General features: G+C 41.6%; 1 protein-coding gene across 1 annotated transcript in view; it reads right to left on the bottom strand.

Annotated features, from left to right (window-relative positions):
- Positions 1-26,385, bottom strand: part of COL14A1 (collagen type XIV alpha 1 chain) — a 167,123-nt gene that overhangs the window by 58,901 nt on the left and 81,837 nt on the right. Inside the window, exons 24-33 of the mRNA XM_065399762.1 lie at positions 25,328-25,402; positions 23,542-23,681; positions 22,248-22,371; positions 20,911-21,054; positions 17,339-17,503; positions 14,997-15,035; positions 14,642-14,780; positions 12,383-12,525; positions 8,709-8,818; positions 7,003-7,161 (exon numbers count right to left, since the gene is read on the bottom strand). Coding sequence (XP_065255834.1) covers positions 7,003-7,161; positions 8,709-8,818; positions 12,383-12,525; positions 14,642-14,780; positions 14,997-15,035; positions 17,339-17,503; positions 20,911-21,054; positions 22,248-22,371; positions 23,542-23,681; positions 25,328-25,402 — 1,238 coding nt within the window. The remainder of the gene's footprint in view (positions 1-7,002; positions 7,162-8,708; positions 8,819-12,382; positions 12,526-14,641; positions 14,781-14,996; positions 15,036-17,338; positions 17,504-20,910; positions 21,055-22,247; positions 22,372-23,541; positions 23,682-25,327; positions 25,403-26,385) is intronic.

The following is a 26,385-nucleotide window of genomic DNA, read 5'->3' on the forward strand; positions in this document are numbered from 1 at the left end:
ACGAGGGGGTGGGTTTGGTGGAGCCATTTGGCTTCCTTACCTCCCCGAATTGGCTAATGGGGGCTAAAAGAGGTGGAACTCTGCTCCACTCTCCCCAGCCCAAGCCCCACTCTACAGTGTTCTGGGTGGGGAGACAGGAAAAAGGAATGGGAACCTGGTAACAGAGGCACCCTGCCCTCCAACCAGAACCCCAGAGGGTGGCCATTCCCCTGCCAGCCCAATCAAACACCTCACCCCTCTAGCTAAGTCGGGAAGAGGCAATCTTAAATGGGCTTGCACACGAGGATATAGCCTAAATGCAGGAGTTCGCCAGGGTGGCTCTTCTCACTACAATACATTTTAAAATGGTACAGAAAATGCTGATTTAATACAGAAGTCATCGACTGTGTAAAATGACAAAGATACCGGAAAAATATATAACAGAAAGTAAATGAACTGTAGAAACAGAATGAAAACCCTCCATTAAATGCAAAGATAGGTCTCAGAAAGGTTCCTCCTGAAGATGATTCTATTTCTTCTCACCAAGAAATCCTGCTTTTTTTAATTTTCTTTCCTTGTGTGATCATACAGTAGTGGAAAACAAAAAGGGTCCCGATGGCACAAGAATGGAGTTCAGAAACTTCACACTGTGTCACCAATAATGAATCAGCGTACAGACTGACAAATAATATTGTTCATAAAAATTGCAATCCTTGTCTAGATACAATGGTCTAAAATTGACTGTTCCTTTCACTACTCCATAAGGGGCCAGTTTTGTGGGCATTTGCTCATATGGGTGGCTTTGCTCACCTGACCAGTCCTACTGATCTCACATGGCTGGTAGCTCATGTGCATGGGTCTTAGCAGACATTTACATGAACAGCCTCATGGACTTCAACAAAAGTACTCACTTCAGTAAATGTAAGTGTGTGTAAGCATTTGATGGACCAGGACCTAAGTTTTAAAATTGAAATACTTTTATATGTAGCAGAAATCTTGTGCTACTGCTACCATATTAATTTCAATCAGACACATTATTTAAAGGTTCCACTGACATTGTTTCAGTGCCAATATGGAGATTGGGTCAAACTATGATTTCTTTGTGAATGGAAAGATTTACTTAAAACTAAATCATACCTAAGGGTACTAAAATGAAGAGCGTGTGTGTGTGTGTGTGTGTGTGTGTGTGTGTGTGTGTAATATTAGATTCATACACACACACACCCCACTTCTTATAGGTCATATATTATACACTCTCCGCTACATATGCATACACATACTTTCATTTTCTCCAGATTAAACAATCCATAGATCCACAGTGATAAAATATTTTCTTGTAAAATAAGGAATAAATAGAAACAGTTATCTGAATTGCTTTATTGTATTCATTTAAATACTGAATGAGTCAGTATTCTGATTTTAAAATGTTATGTATGTGGGTTGATTCTTCTGATTCAAGCTAAATTACTTAACAAAGCTTTCTTTGCTGTTGTTAAACATTTATTCATAGCTCTCTGCATTCATAGCATTTTAGCTTCCTGAAGCTCCGATCCTGCAAGCAGAGCCATGCAGACAAAAGAGTCTGCCTGTGCTGAACTCGGTGAAGGATTGCAGCCTAAGGTTGTTTAGATCAGATAACCCTATTGCAATTATCTTTTTACAATCCATATACATTGACACACAGAGTAAATACAGAAAATACATAGCATATAGCAGTTGCAGAGTGTTAGGTGAACAAACAACAGGCTAGGGCCGAAATGAACAGTCCAGTTCATTCAGTCCCACTCAGGAGCGCCGCCAGCTTTTCTGCCGCCCTAGGCGGCGGAAGGTCCCGCCCCGAAATGCCGCCCCCCACAGAGGCGGCGGAAGGTCCCGCTGCCGAAATACCGCCGCGGTCGCCGCCCCCCAAATTGTAGCGCCCTAGGCGACCACCTAGGTCGCCTAATGGGTTGCGCCGGCCCTGGTCCCACTAGAGGGCTCAATTATATGACAGCTTACAAAGCTCCAGAATACTATACTAAGAGCTGGTCACAAAAACTTCAATAAAACCATAGTCTGTAGAAATATGCACTTCTATCAAAATGCTTAAAAATTGAGTCAATTTCACTGGAATTTTATCTAAGGAAAAAAAGGGGGGAAGTTCTGACAAGATGTGTTGACATTTTCAGAATAAAAAGTTTTGATTTTTTGTTTTGAATTTTTTAAATTTTATATTATATTGTGTATTATACAATATATTTTTAAAAGATGAAATTAGAACAAAACATTTAGATTTTGCTGATACAAAATGTTTTGATCAACCTGAAACTAAAGTGTTTTGGAATTTCCTTTGTGGAGAATTTCAAAATTTTCAATTTTTGTTCCAATTTAGAATTAAACCTAATTTTGAAATCCCGAAATCCTTTGCAAAACCAATTTATCCACAGCTGTAACCAGACATTCTCATTGATCATATGTAAGACCGACAGACCCCGGTCATCGGCGGGTGGGATCGAACTGGAGATCTCTGGAGCTTAGTGTATGAGCCTCTACTGCATTAGCTAAAACTCAACTGGCTGTTAGCTAAGGCTGTAGAGCAGACTCATTAATCTCTTTCTCTCTCTCTAAGTGGTGTCAGTGCCACTAGATGGGACAGAACACCACCCCCAGGAGGTGTGTGGGTTACACATGCACAAGGTTTTACTACAGTAGTTACTGTACTGTTACTGTATCTGTAACATTTACAGTAAATTAATCTTGGCTCTACTTCAGTAATGCTAACATTTGAATGTGTTGCTTATTTTAATGGTCAGAGCTCCAGAGTGTTTAATAATTTGCTATTTTTTAGGATTTTGCTCAAAATCTTCCAGGGTCAGTTTAGCCTTCCTGATGCTGGATTTTCTTGAATTAGTGCCACCATTTTCCTCTTATTGGCAAAGGAAAACAAAAGTATTATTAATTCATTATGGGTGGAAATTTCAAAAGTTCTGACGTGACTTAGGCGCATAAGTTCCATTGGCTATCAATGGAACTTATGCTCTTAAATTAATTTGAGACTCCTGAGAATTCTACCCTATATTCATAAGACCTAGTTCCTTCACAGAAGGAGGGGCTTGAACATTACTCGGCACTTACCTAGCATGCATTGCCATAGAAACATTTGAGAGTTTCTCCTCACAATACTCTTGTGATATGGGGAAGTATTATTATCCCCATTTTACACTGAGGAACTGAGGCAGAGCGAGACGAAGGGCTTGTCTTCACTACCGGGGTAAGTCAACCCAAGTTATGCTACTCCAGCTACGTTATTCACGTAGCTGGAGTTAATGTATCTTAGGTCGATTTACCGTGGTGTCATCACTGTGCTGCGTCGATGGGAGATGCTCTCCTGTCGACTTACCTTAATCTTCTCGGAGAGATGGACATAAGATCATAAGAATGGCCGTACTGGGTCAGACCAAAGGTCCATCTAGCGCAGTATCCTGTCTACCGACAGTGGCCAATGCCAGGTGCCCCAGAGGGAGTGAACCTAACAGGTAATGATCAAGTGATCTCTCTCCTGCCATCCATCTCCACCCTCTGACAAACAGAGTCTAGGGACACCATTCCTTACCCATCGTGGCTAATAGCCATTAATGGACTTAACCTCCATGAATTTATCCAGTTCTCTTTTAAACGCTGTTATAGTCCTAGCCTTCACAACCTCCTCAGGTAAGGAGTTCCACAAGATGATTGTGCGCTGTGTGAAGAAGAACTTCCTTTTATTTGTTTTAAACCTGCTGCCTATTAATTTCATTTGGTGATCCCTAGTTCTTGTATTATGGGAATAAGTAAATAACTTTTCTTATCTACTTTCTCCACATCACTCATAATTTTATATACCTCTATCATATCCCCCCTTAGTCTCCTCTTTTCCAAGCTGAAAAGTCCTAACCTCTTTAATCTCTCCTCATCTAGGACCCTCTCCAAACCCCTAATCATTTTAGTTGCTCTTCTCTGAACCTTTTCTAGTGCCAGTATATCTTTTTTGAGATGAGGAGACCACATCTCTGGAGTACCGGAGTCGACCAGAGAGTGCTCTGATGTCAATTTAGCAGCAGCATCAAGCTCCCCGGTAATGAAGACACGCTCTAAGGCTCAGATTTTCAAAGGTATTTAGGTGCCTAACTCCCACTGATTTAAACTGAAATGGGACTGAGGTATCTAAATACCCTTGATCTAGATCTAAGTGATTTGCCCAAAGTCACAGTTTTCTGAGTCCCCAGTCCAGTGCCTTTAACCACAAGGCCAACCTTCCTCTCTTAATGGGACTGCTTAGATAACTGCTACTCAGCATCAATAAGAGGGTCAGACCTGGACCTTTAAAGACTGGTGATTGGACATTTTCTTGCTGTTGTCTACAGGGGCATATATACACATATAAACACACACATTAGGGACCGATTAGATAATATTAATAAGAAAAGGAATTATGTCTTGAGCTGCATGATTACAGTCTTATATAAGTTGCCATATTTTCCATATGAACACAACTAAATTTTTCAGTGAGTGGGTTGCTGGTTGAATGACTTATCTTTTATAGATTTCTAGATTCCAACAAAAGCCACCATTTCTTTCCCTTTCCCCTTACAAAGACCTCTTTAATTCCAAACTTTTTTGAGTTTGCCTTTGTCTGTTACTACTGGAATGTGGCCACAAAAGTTGTTCTGTTTAATTGTCTTCAGAGGCAGGATATTCAGTCATCATCATCCATAAGCCTGAGGCCTAAAGACATTTTTTCCCCCCACAGAAATCTATTCTTTGAGTAAATATATTTTTGACTGGACTAAGTTTTTAAATACAATCAAAAGTGATACATTTTAAATATGAACCTCAGTCCCATTCAAACCAAGCCTTGGGTTTAAGGTTGAGATAGTTCAAAGAGAATGCGCTGAGTTGACTATACAGCTGATAAGTTGATATACTTCCATGTCCCACAAACTTTCCCCTCCAACAACGAAATCCAACCATAGAAGACATGATGAAATCCTGGCACCACTGAAGTCAATAGTAAAACTCATATTGATTCAATAGGGCCAGAACCTCACCCAAAGGGAATGTCCATTTTAGAAGATTTGGACAGATAAGGATAAAACTTAGATATAAATCAATTATTTAAAAATGGATCCCTCCCCAGGTCATTTTAAAAAATAATTTGCAATGGAGAAAAGCAGATTAAAAATATATGTAAACATCTGCTCAATTTAAATTGGGATAAGAACCTAACAACCAAGAACATTCAGCATCTGGGATCCCTACTGTTACCCTTAATGAACAAGTATTAGTATCAATAATTATTAATTGAAAACATCCAAGGACTCTGCATATATGTTAAGGCTGGCATGGAGCAAGACCTAGTGGGAGTCAGACACAGAGGGCCAGATCCTCAGCCAGCGTAAATCAGTGGAGTTCCATTGGCACCAAGGCAGCTATGCTGATTTACACCAGCTGAGGATCAGGTCCTGAACCGGGAAGCTAGCTAAAAGTCAGACTTGCCTGCCTTTGGATTAAAATACCTCGTAGAACTTGTTCTGTTCTTAGTAGTTGGAAATTTTGATTCTATACTTGTGTCTGATTTGAGAATTTCACAATTTTATGTCAGCATGGAGTGGAGCTACCCACCCGCTCCGCCTCTAAGCACAAAGCCCCAAATGGACCCCTCCTGCCCAGCCACATGGGCTGAGAGATGAAGCAGTAACACCTCCAGGGGCAGAACTACCTCCCAATCCTGATATCCTGCAGACCCCAATTGCACCTTCTGAAACTTGGGTTACAATGACTCCAGAGTGGTAGTGGCTGTGTTGGTGGGGGAATCTTTACTGCCTCAGGAACCCTGACGATGTCAGCAGTCTGGATTCTGTGAGCTATTTTGTGGGATAAGGAGATTGATTACTGGGTTTGGGAAAGCAAGATCCCTGAGCAGGGGGTCTGGTGACAGGTAATCCCCAGTAGCACCTTCACAGTCCTGCCTACGTGGCACCTGAGAATATTCTTCATAATGGAGCAAAGGAATGCTTGTACTCGTCCACCTGACATCGGCAGGGATCCATCCCTTCCCCCTGGACAGCAGCAGAGACAATGGGAGATTGCTCAGGGTTCTGGTAGCTGCTCAGCTCTGCCAGAGCCGGCTCCAGGGTTTTTGCCGCCCCAAGCGGCGGGAAAAAAAAAAAAAAAAAAAAGCCGCAATCGGCGGCACTTTGGCAGCAGCTCCACTGCGCTGCTTTCTTCTTTGGCGGCACTTTGGCAGCAGGCCCTTCCCTCCGAGAGGGACCGAGGAACCCACCGCCAAATTGCCACCGAAGAGCCGGACGTGCCGCCCCTTCCCCTTGGCCGCCCCAAGCACCTGCTTGCTGCGCTGGTGCCTGGAGTTGGCCCTGAGCTCTGCGTGGGGGCAGGCACCACAAGGGAAGGGGGAAGTGAGTGGAGGGAAGGACCCAATCTACATCTTCAGACTCTGGAAGATCATTTATATTTTTAAATACTTGAATGCTGACTATTTTTAAAGAAGCTAGGAATGCTGGGAGAGGCGCCCGTGGAGACAGTCTGTGTAAAACCAAAGCATTTATATAAAATCAATGGGAAGCAAGCCTAAGGCCAGGCAAATGTTAAAGGGCCACAAGGGATTATACACATAGGGAAGCTCAGAATGATCACTGATAATCATGTTTAATGATTTAGGACCCACAAGCTATGCATATTATTAACTTGTGTAATGAGGGTTATTTGGGGCAACAACCATCCCTTCCTGTACAGTACCTTGCACAGGGGGACTCACTTCTAAGTGTGTGTGTGAGCGAAAAATCTAGTTGTGGAGCTCATTAATCAAAATGGTTTTGCCTAGATTGCTGTTAATAACAGGTTTTCACAGAATTTCTATAACATTGTAACTCTGTTGTATTATAGTTGAGCTCATCCTTTTTCCGCTAAAAACACAAATTTGTGGATATTGCATGCTCAGCCTTAAGAATTCTCTTATGGTTTAAACATTGCCTTTGTTTCACTTACTGGTGCAGAGTTGTCCCTTTGTCCTCGGGATCTGACCATTCTTCCTAGCACTTCTATCCCATCAGAAGTAATATTCCCTGCTGCATTAATTGTCTTCTCACTCACTTGCTTGCAGTCAATAATAATTTTGGCTGTAGTCTTGCTGATAACAACATGTAACTAGGCAAAAGTAAAGATATTCAAATACACAGAGAGGAGACCAAGGAATTTGGGTTACCAGACACAGTGAGCATTTTTAAAAACGAGTTGATGTTATATTAGCTAGTGGAGCTGAGCAAATAATGCATAACAGATAATCCATTCAATGAATTAAGCCTCTTTTTCTGCCTATGGAATATCTGTGAGCAAGTTGCCATCTCCTCACCCCTGTGCAAAGGGCCCATACAAGGATTATTCGCCATCTAAGTCCCACTGAGCCCTTGATTTTTGTGCTACTTAGTTGTGTGCAGGCCTTTTGTGAGCCTGTCGCATAGGACTGTCTTTCACCCAAAATGTTTTGCAGATTTACAAAAGACAACTGGACTACCAAAAATAGTAGTAAAATTTACTAAATAATTTGGACAAAATTGTCAAATAAAATCAGTGTGAAAGTTTTACATTCAAAGATCAAAATCCCCTATTGATTCACAGAACAGGAAAGCCCAGGGAGTAGCAACACCAGCCTCCCCGCACTGCCCCGAGAGCTGCGCTAACTTTTACCCTGATGTCCAACACTAATGGGCCTTGAGGCAGCTGGGCAATACCCAGCACACAGGACTGCTCCAGTCACAACCCATCCTGCACCTTGCACACACACACAGAGCCCACCTTGAGGCACCATCTGTGCCAGGAGCTTTTTTGTGGGAAGAGGTGTGCAGAGCAGTGGGGAAGACTCTCTGTGCTGTGAGTATCATCTGGGAGAGAGGGGCAGTAGCCACAAAACAACTTTGTGGCCACTTTGCTCAGGCCTCGCTGGAACAAAATGATTGCAAGGCACCCACGAACCGGGTCCCTTGTGCCTTTCAAACATCACTAGGCCAGGAGAATCAGCCGAGATAGACAGTGCTTTTTTCCTAATGAAAGATTTGAGCCCCAGGAATAAAAGTGAATAATTAAGGGGATTTCTTTACTCCTATGTGCAGTACAACCCCATCTTAATGTGTTAGGGGTGTCTTCATTTACAGACTTTTAGGAAAATGGTAACTATTAGAACTTAGCCAGAACACCAAGGCTACTACCGCTATCTTGTGGAAGTGCCATGAGATCTATAATCACTATGGAAGGATTACCATTGTGCATCTCTACTATAGATATATAGAATTGGTCAAAAACGGCCAATTGTTTTTTGCAGAAAATTTAAAAAACTGCATTTTTCCTTTTTCAGTGAAACTTTCCAGTTTTCAAATGAAAAGCCATTTATTGTCTAAATCACTTTTCAACCAATTCTAAAACATAGGTAGAAACAGAAGTGAATAGATATAATGAAGAATGAGACCATGGTTAATATTACCAGCAACACCAATAAAACAAATCCTTTACATATATGAACCTATTATTGCCAAATTGTTTTCTTAACAGTGTTTGGTAGATGACCTGTAAGCTGTAAAATACAAGAAATCATTGACAAAAGGGGAATGTATACAAGAAAACCTCAAAATGTGAAAAAGGGAACTCCAAAACCTTTGTTCTGTATGCTTAAAATGCATCTTTCTGTTAGTATAACTAACCTTATGGAAACTTCCGTAGAATATTTTCTTTATTTCAAGGCCTTCAAAAGTAACAGTTTGAAAATCCCCTTTGTAGTCATAATTAAAGAAAATCAGAGTTTTACCATCATCTGTACAATGAGAGAGGGAGAGAAAGAAAATCTCAATACGAGAGGAAAAAACAGATGCATCATTATTTGTAAGAGCAAACACTGTTCTTAGTAACAGATGACAAAACTTTCAAGACAGTCCCTGCCCTAAAATACTTACAGTCTACAGAGTTATCATTTGTATTTTATGTTCCCCAAACTGAAAATCATGCAGCTATTTATTCTGTTTAAGGAAAGGAAAAGCTGTGTATTAGTACTTTCTAAATCAATGCTTTATCACTACAATGTATAGTACCTCTGATACAGCATATTTCAGCCACACTGATAATGTAGCCACTGTAGTCAGTTGGAATCCTTCATTGGAAGCAGCTACAAAATTATACCCCTGGGATAAGTCTTCTCCAAGACTCGGATTTTCAAAAGAACATAAAAAAGAGTTAGGTGTAGAGCTGTGCAGAGGATGAGAATTTTGTTTTGAAATCTGACTTTGTTCCAAATTGCAACATAAACTGAAAATTTTGAAATTTCCCATAAAAGAAATGTAAAAAAAAAAAAAATCTCAGGTTGATCAAAATATTTTGGTTCAACTTTAATATAATACAAAATTTAAAAAATCATAGTATAATATAACATAATGCAAAAAATTTGAAATATTGTTTCAAAATGAAAAATCAAAATGTTTCATTCTGAAAACATCAAAACAGTATGTTTTGACATTGTCAGAACTTTTCTTCTTGCTTTTCTTCCAAAACAAAATTCAGGTAAAACTGACCTAATTTTGCCAAGAGTTTTGATTTTGATAGAATTGCATATTATGATGAAATAGACTTCTGTCAAAGTTTCTCCAGTCAACTCTAGTTAGGTGCCCAACTCCCATTGAAATTCTGTTAGGGTCCTTTGAAAACCCCATTCCAACTGTCCCATAGATGTAACCCAGATGAAAGGTGCAAGCAGAGCTCTGTGACCAGATGATGTTCAATATCCTCACTGATTTCAGCCTAGTCTATTATAGAAGATGTTTTGAATTGATTTTCAAAAAGCACTAAAAGCTTACCACATTCTGCTAGCCGCTACTTCAAGGCACCAGGTGTTTCTATGAAGTCATGAAAGCATTCTTGTTTTGTGTTTATAACTAGAGTTGGGTTTATAGCTAGAGTCTATAGAGTTTATAGCAAGGGTTGAGTTACTTCTTGACTACAATCTTAATCACGGATATGAGATTAGAACACACAACGAGGAATGCTACAGTGTCTTTCATGATCATCATACATGGTTTCTAACTTTCATACATTCATGCTGTATCTGACTGTCAATTGTGGCACTCGGCAACATATTGGTTAGACCCTTAAGGTATGTCTACACTGCAGTTAGACACCCACGGCTGGCCCGTGCCATGTGACTTAGGCTTGTGGGGCTTGGGCTAAGGGGCTGTTTAACTGAGGTGTAGACATTCAGGCTCAGGCTGGAGCCCAGGGTGTAGGACCCTGAAAGGTGGGAGGGTCCCAGAGCTTGGGCTGCAGTCCAAGCCCAAACATCTACACTGTAATTAAACAGCCTTAGCCTGAGCCCCGTGAGCTCGAGTCAGCTCGCACAGGCCAGCCATGGGTGTCTAACTGCAGTACAGCCATACCCTAAGACAGTGGTTTTCAAACTTTTTTTTCTGGCGACCCAGTTGAAGAAAATTGTTGATGCCTGTGCAGGGCCGGCGCAACCCATTAGGCAACCTAGGCGGTCGACTAGGGCACTAACATTTGGGGGGCGGCGACCGCAGCGGTCGGATCTTCGGCCGCCCCAATTAGGGGCAGCATTTCGGGGGCGGGACCTTCCGCCGCCTAGGGTGGCAAAAAAGCTGGCGGCGCTCCTGTGCCTGTGACCCAACGGAGCTGGGGATGAGAGGTTTGGGGTGTGGGAGGGGCTCAAGGCTGGGGCAGAGGGTTGGGGTGAGGGCTGCAGGGTGGGGCCAGGAACAAGGGGTTCAGGGTTTGGGAGGAGGATCTGGGCTGGGTGTGCAGGCTCTGGGGTGGGGCTGGGGATGAGAGGTTTGGGGTGCAGGAGAGGGCTCTGGGTTTGGGGGGGACTCAGGGCTGGGACAGGGGGATTGGGTGTGGGAGAGGCTCAGGGCTCTGGGGTTTCCTTCCTGCCCTGGCACCACAGACCGCGCTACCCCCCAGAAGCAGCCAGCAGCAGGTCCAGCTCCTAGGCGGAGGCGCACAAGCAGCTCTGTGTGGCTCTCACCCGCAAGCACCGCCTCCCCGAGCTCCCATTGGCCAGGAACCAGCCAATGGGAGTGCGGAGCCAGTGCTCAGGGCGGCGGCAGCGCGCAGAGCCCCATGGGCCCCCCGCCTAGGAGCCGGACTTGCTGCTGACCGCTTCCAGGGCACAGCACGGTGTCAGAACAGGTACAGACTAGCCTGCCATAGCCGGGCAGCACGGCTACAGGACTTTTAACAGCCCAGTCAGTGGCTCTGGCCAGAGCCGCCACGACCCAGTGCCTTACATTCCGTGACCCAGTACTGGGCGCGACCCACAGTTTGAAAACCACTGCCCTAAGAGACCTGGCTTCAATTCCCTGTTCCACCGCAGATTTCCTATGTAATCTTGGGAAAGTCACCTGAGCCCAGATTTTTAAAGGTGTTTAGACACTGCAATGCTCAGTGTTCCAATGCCTAACTGATTTAGGAGCCTGTCTGATTTTAAAGGGATTTAGGCACTTAATATCTAAATGACTTTTGAAAAACAGACTTAGGCTCCTAAATCAGTTAGGCATTGCAATACTAAGTCTGATTTTCAAAAGTCATTTAGCGATTAAGTGCCTATATCCCTTTGAAAATCAGACAGGCTCCTAAATCAGCTAAGCATTGCAATGCTGAGCCCAGCAATGTCTAAATAGCTTTAAAAACTTGGGCATTATTTTTTCTAAGAAAGAATGTTACTGATATTTCCATTTTCAAATATTTGGGATGTGCGCCTATACTCTGGTGATGGGAGAAATATAAATAATTAAATAATAATAATGCCTAGCTCTTTTCATCAGTAGATCTCTAAGCACTTACATCATTATCCCAGTTTTACAGATGGGGAACCTGAGACAGACAAGTGAAGTGTCTTTCCCAAGGTCACCCAGAAGGCCAGTGGCAGAGCCAGAATACAATTATGGTTTTCTGAGTCCCAGTCCAGTGCTCTATACTAGGGAACATTGCCTTGAGAAATATTCTGATCTCATTGATATAAATCAAAAAGTAATTCTATTACGTACATCCCTGATCCAATGCCAACTGAAATCAATGTGAGTTTTCAAAGTAAATGGGGAGGATTCACATTTCAGTTTCACCCGTGTAAATCCACAGTTACTCCAGATTTTCACCAGTAACTAAGATCCAAATCTGACCAACTGACTCTATCTGAGATTAATATAGGATTCTATCTATAGAAAATCCATTGGAGGCCCACAGCTTCACTATGTTGATAATTATTTTATTAATACATTCATTAATTAAACCATCATCAATGCCTAGTTTCAGCATTATTTTTAATCACACATCCCGAGGGGACAAAAAAGCATGCCATAAGATATAAAATACCTACTGTCCAAAATAACTCCAACAAGTGGCTCATATTTTTCATTTAAAATCTCCCACAGAGCAAATGGCTCCTGGGGTGTGTCAGGGAGTATACGGAAGAGAAAAGTAATGGTGTAGTCTGAAGGCAGCCCCTCAGGGTGCAAGTATCTGTAACAAAAAGAATATTCTGTGAACGGAAGTAATCGCAGTAAAGCTGATTTAAAAGCATTCTTTATTACTTTGGACTTGTCTTTTGAAATCAAGAACTTGCAGCCATATGAGACAGGCATCATTTCACTTAGTAGAATCTACTCAACCATGATATAAATTAGAACAATGCTAACCTTGGGATTTTTCCAAATATTTTAATTATAAACTTGATGATGCTTTACATTTTTGAAGTGATAAGCTCTGTTCTACTTTATTTTAATTAAAAACTGCAACTAAAACTCCCTTGGGGGAGGGATAGCTCAGTGGTTTGAGCATTGGCCTGCTAAACGCAGGGTTGTGAGTTCAATCCTTGAGGGGGCCATTTAAGGATCAGGGCAAAAAAAATTGGTCCTGCCTCGTGAAGGTGGAGGACTGGACTTGATGACCTTTCAAGGTCCCTTCCAGCTCTATGAGATAGGTTTCTCTAAATATATAAAAGAGTTTCATTTTAGAAACTGAGGGCCTAATCCTGAGTTCAGTGGGAATTGAAGGGGCTTATGATCAAGCCATGAATTATATTAAAAACTACATTTTTAAAATGCATTTTGATACTCTTAAATTTAGTATGTGATGAAAACATAAATGAATTGGAAGACCCATTATAATGGACCTTTCCTTTCTAGTTAAACCTCCTTTAAACCATTCGTAGATCAGTTATTCACTCAGCTCTTTTGAAAGCCTCTCAGAATTTTTTCAGAAGAGCAGGGACGTTCATAATAAAAGAGATGTTTGTTATTTTATTTCATTTCCTAAAGTTTGGGTTTGTTATTCTACACTAAGCTTTTATTTAAGCTCTGACAAATTTTGAGCAGGGACAAAAGAAAAATGAGAGGTCCAAGATTAATGCACTAACTGGCTCTAAATTGGAAATATGCATTATTAGTCTGATTTGTAAAACATGTATAGATGCATTAAACTACATTATGTGGGGGGAAAGTTATTGATAAGTCTAACTTCCCACTGGTCCCAGTGCTACTTTGGAAATTGTGTGCTTTTGGATACTGTGCTTATTTTTGGAAGAAAACAGCATAAAAATTGCATTCAATAATCATAATCTATACAACTCACATATGGGATGCATTAGTACATTCTCTCTGCGTATGTGTGTGCACAATTCTTAGGCAAAGTCCTGCTCTTAGATCCACTCTCTGAAGCCCTTACCAGCAATATGTTTTCTATTGTGTATTCATCACTCAAACCCCAGCCAAAGTGGGAAGTGATGAAGATTGACATGAATACAGATTTCATGAGAGACCAGGACAAGGTAAAGATGAATTCTGGCAATATGCCAGAGGTGCTGAAGGCAGATTTGCATATATGGGAGATGAAGAATATAAAACATTGCGTGCCAAGAGTCTCTCAAAGATTCCAGTTTGGAAAGCAAATTTAAATCTGAGTTTAGGAAAGTGATGGTAAAGTCAGAGATAAGATACAAAGGACCATTTTGTCAGGAGGACAGTTTTGGTCTTCAAAGTATTCAGCGTAAGAAGTTACAGCATTTGTGGAAGTTGATAGAGTCAAGACAGGGTGGTAAATAAGAAATACAATGTTCAGACACTGAGTGTAAGGCCGATGTACATTAGAACAGAATAAAAGTGATGACCTAGGATGAAGTTAACAATATGGTACCCCAGAGAGAAAAATATATGGAGAACTGGATAGGGTCAAAACCAGAATCTTACAGTATTCAAAATCAGACAAGGAGAGGTAGAACTGAAACCAAGAGGGAGTGCAGTGGAGACATCAGGTTTTTGCACGCAGTGCTCAGAGAAGGGAGAGAGATCCATAATATTCAATGTCACAATGAGATCAGATGAGATGAGGGGGAAAAAAAAAAGATATCTCTGAGCCATACCTGTAAGGGGTCCTTAACAACACAGAGAAAGACAATCTCAGTACCGTGCAAAGGGTTGAAAACACAGTGAAGCAGTCAGGAAGGCTGTGCTGCTGAGGTAGCCAGAGAGGTAAGGGAAGAGCATGTTGGTCTCCACGTTCTTCTGCCATGGAAATGCTAAGTCTAAAATGAGTGATATCCTGCACTGGGCATTAGCACCATTTATATATTAATACTTACTTGGTAGGCTGGGAAACCAAGGCATCTTTATGCAGTCTGTAACACGGATAAGCATTAAAAGTACCAGGCTCCATAGATACTCCTTCCACTGTCGAAAACTCCTTTTCAACCAAACCAAACATTTCCATCATTTTAAATCCTGGAAAGCAAAAAAAAAACCAAAAAAAACCTAAAAATATCACTTTAAATGTATTATGTTAAGGGACAAACTGAGCTACATAAAGGAGCTTCATATCACCATGTGGTTAACAGCTGTTATTATAAACGAAAGTAAGTAATTTATTACCTACAGGTGTGCATCTCAGTAAATGAAAATGATTCCATAAATGCAGAATCTATGATCACAATACTGTACCTGCTAAACTGTTGCCATCCTTATATACCAATGGGCAGGCTGGAAAAAATTAAAAATATATTTAAACTCAGAAGAGCAGTACATACTTCAAAATATATCTGTTTTATTTCTTCCTATAAAGAGAAAATTAAACTAATCTCTACCAAGGAAGGTCTGCTGGGGAATCAGTAAACAGTGAGGTCTACATATCTAGTTCTGGGTATCTGTGAGGCAAACCCACGGCTAGACCAGGGCTGCTGACTCAGCTAGGACTCACACCCCTCCAGCAGAGCCTGCAGTGACTCAACTCTCAGGCAGGGCCCAAGTCAGATGACCCCAGAGCACAGATATTTCACCTTTACTGCCAGAACCACAAGTAAGTTGGTGCAAGAGCACCACTTGGCTAGGAACCCTCCTGCTGTCTCATGGTGTTACTGACTCTCTAGGCTTCCAGAATGCCCTCAGTCCTGTCCCTGTTCCTTGTCCAAGCCTTGTTCCAGCCTCATCTGTGACCTAATTTGAATGTGCTCCAGCCCTGATCCTGACCTGCTCCAGCTCTGCACCTGCCTCTTAACCCCAGACCTTTGGACTGACTCCAACTCAGCTTCAATCTTCGGCCTGCTTCCAGACTCAGATTACAAGCCTGATTTGGCTTGTCTATGGAATCTTTCCCCGACTCTGACCCATAGCCTGTCCGCAGACCCTGGTTTCAGCGTTGCCCTCTTTCTGGTCCTGACTCTGTGTTTGGAGTCAACCACTGCTCCAACCACCAGACATGACAGCCTAGAGCCCAGAGCCTGTGTGTTCCAACACTAGGTGTTCCAGGCTAGCACCCCAAATTAAAGGGCACATTGAAAATGTAGGCCTGAATGACCAATAAATAATATTGCAGAGCTTGCAAAGTCCTGGTCTAATGATTAGGGCCCTACCAAATTCATGGTCTATTATGGTCAACTTCACAGCCATAGGATTTGAAAATTGGTAAATTTCACATTTTCAGATGTTTATATCTGAAATTTCACAGTTGCAGTCATGGGGGTCCCGACCCAAAGGAGATTGGTGGCGGGGCGGGATCACAAACCTGGACTCTGAAGGCAGCAACCGCAGAGCTTCCTGCAGCCGCAGGAGGTTCCCAGAGGTGGAGGTGGGTCTGATCCCCGCCTCCACCCAGAGCAGCTGTGCAGGGAATGGACAAAGCCTGTCCCTCCCTAGCCAGAGCTAGGAGCCCCCATTGCGGGGGCACTTCCAGCAGCACAGGGAAGATCAAACCCACAAGTCTCCTTCAGCTGCAGGAACCTCTGGGGCTGCTGCTCAGTCCCAGAGCATCCTGCAGCAGGGGAAGGCACCCGGAGGTGGGTCTGGTCTCCACATACCCCCCAGAGCAGCAGTGCAGGGGATGGATAAGTCCTGTCCCCCCCAGCCCAGCCTGAGCTAGGACCCCCTTTGCTGGGGTGCTCCTAGGAACAAGGGGACATTGGATTTCACGGGGAAGAGCTTACTTCAAGGTCCATGATGCGTTTTTCATGGCCATGAAATTGGTAGGGCCCTACTAATGATGCATAATGTTGAAACTGCAACCATCAAGAAGTAGATTGTAAGGGTTAAAAAGGGTGCATAGGAAGACAAAGAAAGCAACATTCTTGTGTATTCAGTTCTGGCAGCTTGCAGCTCTATATTCATGTCAGCTACATACAGGCCATTTTCCAGGCATGTATATAATGGAACATAATGAGGGTGTGTATGTATGAAACGTGGATCATGCTCTCTGACCACAAGCCCTGGCCCAGAAAGTCCCTCCTTTCCTCTAGTCATAGAGGGTCTAGAAGAATGACATCTCCATGACTTTGGAGGGGTGCCAGAATTATAGCAGGAAAGTCTTGCTCCACCCTTCCCCTTTGGGCTATAACTTTTCCAGTTTGTGTGCTATATACATACTAGAATTTGGCCCTGGGGAATGCATTTAACAGATGTTGTTTAAATAAGGAATGTTTAGTCAACACTAATCACAGAATAGGTTAAGGGTCTGTAGAAAATAAGAAGTTAGTTAAAAATTGTAGACCAAAATTCTGCTCTCATTTAGCCTGTTGTAAATTCAGAGCAACTTCTTCTGATCAATGGAATTACTCTGGGTTTACACCAGTATAACAGAGGTCCCTGAATAACTGCAACCAGAACCCCATTAGTCTTGTACCACAATAATATTGTAGCAAAGATACCTGTAGAGATATTAGAAAACTCACTGTATTTTTCAATAGAATAGAAATAGAATTTTTGGAATAGAAAAGTTAATTATATAAAATAAACTCCTTATTTAGCAGGTATTGAATGTTGCATAGGCACAAATACAAATCAAAATAGCTAACTTGCTGATGCAGTTTCACAGACAAAAGTGATCAGCTCATCTTCAATCTTCTTAAAGGCATCAAAATCATCCACAAAGAAGACATGTCTTTCACTAGGCTTGCTGCCAATGTTAACTAATTCTGAATAATCTGCATCCGCCACACCAATAGCAAAAATGCTGAAACCTATAAAAGAAAAGGAAATATTCTTGTCATTTGTTCATTCAAAGAGCAGAAATCAAGTACAAACATACCATTTCCTTTGGCTCCTTTCCTGACTAAACGTAAAAGTAGAAAAATTCAGTCCTACTTCTTGTTCAGCCAATAGCTAAGTGAAACCAGTTTGTTTAGATTTACGGGAGATAATGCTGACCACTTCTCAATTACAATGTCACCTGAAAGTGAAAACAGGTGTTCGCATGGCACTGTTGTAGCCGGCGTCGCAAGATATTTACGTGCCAGATGCGCTAAACATTCATATGCCTCTTCATGCTTCGGCCATCATTCCAGAGGACATGCTTCCATGCTGATGACACTCATTAAAAAAATAATGTGTTAATTAGATTTGTGACTGAACTCCTTAGGGGAGAAATGTATGTCTCCTGCTCTGTTTTACCCACATTCTACCATATATTTCATGTTATAGCAATCTCGGATGATGACCCAGCACATGTTGTTCGTTTTAAGAACACTTTCACTGCAAATTTGACAAAATGCAAAGAAGATACCAATATGAAATTTCTAAAGATAGCTACAGCACTCGACTCAAGGTTTAAGAATCTGAAGTGCCTTCCAAAATCTGAGAGGGATGAGGTATGGAGCATGCTTTCAGAAGTCTTAAAAGAGCAACACTCAGATGTGGAAACTACAGAACCTGAACCACCAAAAAAGAAAATCAGCCTTCTGCTGGTGGCATCTGACTCAGATAATGAAAATGAACATGCGTCGATCTGCTCTGCTTTGGATCGTTATCTAGAAGAACCTGTCATCAGCATGGACACATGTCCTCTGGAATGGTGGTTGAAGCATCAAGGGACATATGACTCTTTAGATCATCTGGCATGTAAATATCTTGCGATGCCGGCTACAACAGTGCCTGTTCTCATTTCTGTATTTTGTGTTGTAATTGAAATCAATATATTTGAACATGTAGAAAATATCCAAAAATATTTCAATAAATGGTATTCTATTATTGTTTAACAGCATGATTAATCACAATTAATTTTTTAATCATGTGATTAATCACGATTCATATTTTAATCGCTTGATAGCCCTACTGCAGAGGTCTCACTCTTTTAAGAGTGAATATACTGGTTTATTTTCATTTCAGATTAATCAGCAATTAAACCCCACAGGCTGAGCCTGCTCCACAGTTTCTGCTCATGGGACAGATTTTGAACTAGGAGCCTGATCCTGATGATGTAACTGGGGGGGGAGAGGAGGGATCTGGTTTTGTAAGTTTGAGGAGGAGCAAGCTGTAATTATGCACCAAAATTATTTCTTGACACTTTCCTTTCCACATTATGACAAAGGAAACGACCTGTGTGTATTGTTGTGAATACTGGCAATCGATCTACAGTTCTTAGACGGCCTGACCCAAAGCCTACTCTAGTTAATGGGAGTCTTTCCACTGACTTCAATAGGCATTGGATGAGGCCAACAGAGTTGCCTATAATTTTCCCTGACCAGTAGAAGGACTTTCCTAGTAGAAAATTCCAACCTCTGAAACTCGTTCCTTTCACGGGTACACCAGACTTTCACTGTAAAAATTCTTGTTATTTGTATTACAATAGCACCTACAGGCCCAAACCAATATCAGGGCTCCTTTGTGCCAGACATAGTCCATACACATAGTTAGAAACAGTTCGTGCTCCAACCAGTTTACAATCTAAACAGACAACACAGACAAGGGGGAACAAAGGCACAGAGAGATTAAGTGATTTGCCCAAGATCACATAGCAGAGCTAGTAACAGAGCTCGGGTCTCCTGACTCCCATTCCAGTGTCCTATCCAACAGACCACACTGTGTCTCTAGTGCAGTGGCTCTCAAGATTTCCAGACTACTGTACCCCTTTCAGGAGTCTGATTTGTCTTGTGTACCCCAAGCGTCACCTCACTTAAACAACTTGCTTACAAAATCAGACATCAAAATACAAGTGACACAGCACACTATTACTGACAAATTGCTGACTTTCTCATTTTTACCATATAATTATAAAATAAATCAATTGGAATATAAATATTGTACTTACATTTCAGTGCATAGTATATAGAGCAGTATGAACAAGTCATTGTATGAAATTTTAGTTTGTACTGACTTTGCTACTGCTTTTTATGTAGCCTGTTGTAAAACTAGGCAAATATCTAGATGAGTTGATGTAACACCTCCCCCCCCCCCCCCGGAAGACCTCTGTGTACCCCCAGGAGTACACATACCCTTGGTTCAGAACTACGGCTCTAGTGAGCTCCAGCGCACAATACAGGATGTATCTAGTTCATCAATTCTTCAAAATAGTTTGGTTCAGTTTAACTGGAGATCCTTATTTATTTTTGTTAGAGATTGGGGATTTTTGTTGCAGCCCTTCTAAATTTAAAAACTAGTGTTATTTTGTAATTCTTTTTTTATTAGTGAGGTGCTGTGCTCAGCCGTGGTTTCAATGTAAACGCATGAAAAATAAATATAGCATGATTCATTTCTTATGCGTCAATATTTGACATTCAAATGATGCAAGTGGACAACTCAATGGAGAGACCATATTGTATTGGGCTACAGGAGCCAGGGACTAGTCAGAGCCCTGTAAAAAACAAACTTTAAAAAAAAAATAGTGTGTGCATACTACTTATTGAACCAACAGCCATCATAGACACTTATTTCTGCTATCCAGCCCATCAGAACCCAAGCCTCCTCTTTGTTCTTTTCCTCATTTATGCACTACCTAGCTCTTTGGGGCAGGGACAGTGTAAATGTTCTGTGCTGTCCCAAGCACATTCTGGGACTTGGTACAAATACTAAACAATAATTAGATTATGAACATTATAACTATATAGTTATAATGTTCATAATCTAATTATCGTGCTCAGAAACCATGGTGATGGGCACCAGTATAAAACCCTGAGATAGGTAGTATAAAAGCTTTAAGATAGTTATTGGAAGATGAGCAGCAGATTAGAAGCAGTACAAGAGTCTATCAAAGGTGCTTCATAAGAGCTCGTCTGGAAGGACAATATAGTTCAGACTGCTTCTAAAAGTGAATTTATCTATCGTGGATGACAATATGGACTTGTAGGCCCCTCTCCTGAAAATACTGAAGCATGTGAGTAGTCTGCATCATTTTAAAAACATGCACAAAAATTGAGCCAATAATACTAATAACTACAAATAAATTATATAAAATGCTAGTCATTCCCTAGTGGAATTCAGAGTTTCCCAATGTGTGCTGTCTGCTTTACGTCTGACTTGGATTAGATTTGTAAACCCTTCTGTGGCAGGAATTATCCATATCTTGTATCTGGGCTTAAACAGCGATTATGAAGATGAAGACGGAGGAGCAGGAAAAACTGAAAATGCAAACATTTCTTAATATATGTGTTACCATCTAGTTGCATTTCTCTGGAGACTTTGTTCACATCATCCTGTGATCGCCCATCAGTAATGACCACCAAAACCTTAGGGATACCCCTTCTTATGCCCGAGGCAGTGGTAAACAAGGCCTCCTGTGCATGCTTAATTGCTTTGCCTAAAACAGAAGAAATTCACTATGAAGGAATCTGGTTCATACTAGACTTTCTGTTAATGCTTTATATACTGATGAAAGAACATAGTCACATATAAATTATTAGGTCAAGATTTTCAAAAACATTTACCTAAAGCCAACCTTCTAAAGCCATGTTAAGACACCTAAATAGATAGCCTGATACTGAAAAGTGCTGAACACCCAGCAGCAAACTCTGACTTCAGTGAGAGTTGGTGTGTGCTTGGCACTTTTGAAAATCAGGCCACTTATGTAGATGCATAAATATGGATTTAGGAACCTAATTTTGACCCTGGATTTTGAAAGTCTCAGCTCTTGACCTTTGGCTTCTTAGGTTTAAAAAGATATGGCCAAATCCTCTATCCTAAATGGATTTGGTTGAGATGTGGTGGGTCCTATGGTAGTCAGCACACACAAAGTCCTCCCCTCCAAGGATGCAAGTAGTTCAAAAATGCCAGTGCAGAATTTTCTGGGGGAAATGGAAATGTGTAATTCTGGTCACAGCAGAAGGTCAATGCAGAGCAAGTAGTTGCATGAAATTTCTGTGAAGTCTGAGAAGATAAACCCTATGGCCCCAAATAACCCTGCCAATACTCAAGCTGAATTTCCTCCTTCTCAGAAAGCTATCTTCAGGGGCGAAACACAATTCTAGCTAATATTAGTTATCAGTCCACCTTTTCTCACCACAAAAACCTGAAACCCTCCACTGAGACTTTATTCTCCTCTCTCATAACAAAACAGACCACACCCATTCCTCCCCCATCTGCTGAAACTCACTGCAAATCCCTGCACAACTTCCCTCTCCAGGATGGAGTCTCTCACTTTTCCACCTGCCATTACTTCCCATTCCACCTTCCCCAACCCCCACAGCCATTTGCCTTTCACAGACCCATTTCCCTTCACTGGTCCCCAGCCCTATAGTTGGGTTAAGGCCCAGAAGTGCAGAGGTGCCTCACGTGGGTAGTGCAACCAGGAGATCACCCGGGCTTTCTGGCCATGATAATGTAGGGTATTCCAGTGTCTCGCTTTTCATCCCCACTGCCGATTATCTTCATCCCCACTCTTCTTGCACTAACGTCACATGGCCTTATCCTGACAAACCACTTTGCAAATGGAGGGGTAACTCTGTCCAGAGAATGATCATAAGAAACTGTTTCACAGCCTGCCACCTCTCTCACCTGTTTTGGTGTTTCCTCCTTTGTACGCTATTTGCTGAATGGCTTCAAGAAGAGTCTCTTTCGTTTTGTACACATTCAGTTTAAATTCTGTTCTGGGATCATCACTGAACTGAGCTATTGCAACCTGTATACAGAAAACATGCTAGTTAGTAAATACTGCTCTACGTTTAACAAGGGCACGTGAACCAGATCACTTAAAATAAGAGTTGTTTGGACTTTTGCTCCCTCCTTGACATGAAGCCTTTTTAAAAAATTTTTTAAAGATTTCACCACATAAAGTTTAAATTTGTTCTCTGCAGCTTCAGCTGCTGCCTATCACTTTCTGGTATCTTAGGTAGTAAACAGGATGAGGAAGTATTCCCACCTTGGCAAAAGCATTCCCTATCCAGTCCCAGGGCAAAATCCTATACACAGTTGCTCATATATGTATAGTTATTCCCACTCAGAAATAGTTTTACATGAGTAACTGTGAGATTGGGACCGAAACTTAGTACTAGAAATAACATGAGAACCTATTTTTGAGTTATTTCCTCTCCCAAATGTGTTGCTATGTGAGTCCTGCCATGCCTTAAATTAAGCATGTGTTTCTGTGAGAATGAGGACTATGTTTGTAAAAATAATTTGTTCTGATGTGAATCAGAAATGAAGAGAAAGCAAGGACTAAGTCTTTCTCTGTGTTTGGAAAGTGTCTAACACCTTTTGGGTGCTATTGTAACCTCAATATTAAACAACAAAATTAAAATGGCATCATTTAAAACAGTGCTATACACAGCTGTATTTTTTAAAAGGTTATAAAAAAACTCTTCCAGAGCACAGTGTTTATCATCTTTTCCTGTGCAAGTACTTTAAAAAACATGAATATGGTAATTATTGTAAATATTGTGTTTTATTTTATTTCACATTTATGCTTAGTCAAGAGCAGATGAATTTAAAAAAACAAGAAAATTAAAAAATAAGCTTACAATTTTTAATGTCAGTGAAAACACTATTGTTTCTAGAGGACTAGGATTGAAATAAACACCATGCAGAGGAGCAGCAAAATGCCTAAATACTACTTAAATCCCATTGTGAGGACTTAAGAGAGACTTGAATCATTCTTAGACATTGTGCTGTCTCTCTGGTGAATCTCACCATATGGAATATATAAAACAAGATACTGCAAAAGAACTGCTGCCGGAACTCAGTTTATATTTTCTAAAGAAGTGTGAAACAATGTCAACCACACTTCGATTGGTTTGATTCTAGACACTAGATACACTTGTTCGGTTATGCTCTCTCTCTTTGTGTTTGTTACCTGAGTTCCATCAGGACCAATTCTGTCCAGAGCTCCAACAGTGCTATACAGGAATCCAATTATTTTATTGAAATTATCATCTCCAATACTCCATGACCCATCCACTAGGAACACTAGGTCAGCCTTGGCAGCTTTGCAAACTGAGGAACAACAAATATTTTGGAAGTTACTTTTTGGTCACTGGTAACATCTTTGTTAATACTCACTAAGGCCTCAGTCCGGCAATCAGATCTGCTGGCATGGACACCTGAGTGCATGCAGAATCAACAGGGATCTGCACGGGATGAAGCATCTACACTAGCAGATGTGATTACATATCAGGGGTTAAGGACTTAAAGGTTCTTAAATATTTCGCTAAACATTTTAATTTTAAAATAATGTAGCACACACATTTACATAACCCGAGAAGCCTGGCAGGACACACTGAGCCACTGTATTAGGTAGCAGGGCGAGGAATCCTCCATTGCCAGGCTGTGGAGCTGCTCTGCGGAAGCTCCTCCAGCTGACAGACTGGAGTAAGCTCCATAACTCCTTATGTTCCTCCTCCAGGAGACTAGATACAGGTAGCCAGTGCAAGGGAATAAGGAGGAGCCTTACATCCCCTTACAGCCCAGTGCAGGCACACAGAATAGACAACACTCTGGCCCTGTGATCTCCCATCCCACAGCCGCGCACCCCTGCATGCTGTTCGGTAGACGGTCCCCATGGAGCTGAGCTCCATTTCACAGAGGAGTTACTCCCCACAAGGCTCCTTGGAATTTCCTCCCTAATTTGCACAGCAATTGCTTAAGGCAAGGAAGTGGGCATAAATTGAGGTTGCCCCTGAAAAAATGTTTTACCCCCTAAGGAAGAAATTCACCTAAGTGACAAAGGTCATTAGAGGAAGACACATAAATGTGACTATTCTTGCTATTTTCAGCTGAAGTGTTCTAATCTTTGGGTATATTTGCTGTTGCACCGTTCTATGCAGTGTATAAGATCCCTTTCTTGCTGTATCTACTGATGAGTTCCTCAGGTGGTTTAAAGTGGCACAGCTCCATTGACTTCAAGCTGGGGATCTGCCCTTAAGGCTCCAACAATAAAGCGCTCTGAACAGAAACATTTATGAGACTCTATATGAGACTCAGGGCAGTTTATAGGAGATCGATAAGCCAAGAGAAGCCCTTAAAGAGAAGAGTTGTGAGTATTGTAAATGCACATGGCCAATGCCTTTCGCGTTATAATATTTTGATGGACTAGAAAAATCATGTTGTTTTATAAGTTTAACAACTGCTAGGACAGTGGTTTTCAACCTGTGTGCATGTGTATGGGACCACAAAAGGTTGTTGTTACCATAGAACAGTGGTTTTCAACTTGTGTCCATTGAACTCTGGGGGTCTGCAGACTATGTCTAAGATGTCCAAAGGGGTCCGCACCTCCATTTGAAATTTTTTAGGAGTCTGCAAATGAAAAAAGGTTGAAAACCACCGTGCTAGGCTATACACTGGTCTACAGTAAAACGTACCTATCTGTTTCCTTCTGTTGCAACATATTTAAAATGTGTTAATTATTTACCAATTGTATGCTCTGCATAAATGCACCAAAAAAGCCCCAAAACAATAAAACACAATTTGGGGACAGTTCCTCAATGCATGTAAATCAGCCCAGATCCATTAGCTTCCATGGAGCTACATCAATTTACACCAACTGGGAATCTGGCCCTGGAAATCTATAATCGTGATCAAAACCAGAAAATGACCTACATGAATTAAGGCTATTTTAACCCATAAACACAGCACGTATTTACCTTCTTTTGCAGGAGGGATTGTAGGTGGTGGAGCTGTTGTTGAAGGAGAAGTCGGTGGTTGAGTTGGAAATGGTACTAGAAATTAAAAGAAGAGAATACCAAGAAGAAATCTTATCTGAAGACACCGTCACATGATTTTAGTTATTTGAGGTAAGGCATTTTCTCCTTTTGTTTTGTTTGCAGATACATACCTACCTAGTTATACAGCCCAAAGGCTAGCTTTGTGTGTGTGTACATATGCTTGTGATGTCTACCTCTATTGGCTGGATCTACTACTGCAACTACCAACTATGGCCTAAATTGTGGCTTTGCCACAAGTCCCATGTAGGATACAGTGTGTTGTGCTGCCCCAGAAGTAACTCAGGAAGCAGACTGTGACACAGACACTTTCCCTTGCTCTGTGGGGACATATCTTTCGCAGGCCCTAGACTTGCGGTGTCCATACTCTGCTGTGCCAGGTATAATTCTCCTTTCCCTTCCTGACCACTCCCCTACCCACCTGCCCAGGAGGGGAAGTAACAACTTCTCAAAGGCTGGTTTCCCCAGCATGCTGCTATACACAACACAGGCAGCCAGCACAGGGAAATAAGGAGGGGCCTTCCATCTCCTTACAGCCTAGTGCAGGCATGCAGAAAAGGCAACAGTCTGGCCCTAAAGGAACTCTTCCTTAGCTCAACTGGTAGAGGTTGGAGTTTTCTCATCTGGAGACCAGATTTGTAGCTCTTTGTGTAATATCGAGCCATTGTGCCTCTTGCTACCTGCAGCGCATGTTTTGTTACAAGGTTACTATGCACAAACAATCTTGAGAAATTGGCTTCCTTGTCTTCTACTTCACATAAAGATGAGTCTCTGAATGGCACTTTCCCAAAAATGAGGCTGAACAAATTATCAGCTACTCAACAGCTCTGCTGTGGTTCTGACAGTGACTGAATAAAGCTTTGTTAGCAAATTTCAATATAGTTTTAGGCTGAGTTCACAGAGATAACATGTACATTCTTGATTTCCACATTTATGACTGAAGAAACGTTCCCAACCTTGTCAGACAACATTCTTTACAG

Source organism: Emys orbicularis, chromosome 2, assembly GCF_028017835.1.
Source record: "Emys orbicularis isolate rEmyOrb1 chromosome 2, rEmyOrb1.hap1, whole genome shotgun sequence".
NCBI lineage: Eukaryota > Metazoa > Chordata > Testudines > Emydidae > Emys > Emys orbicularis.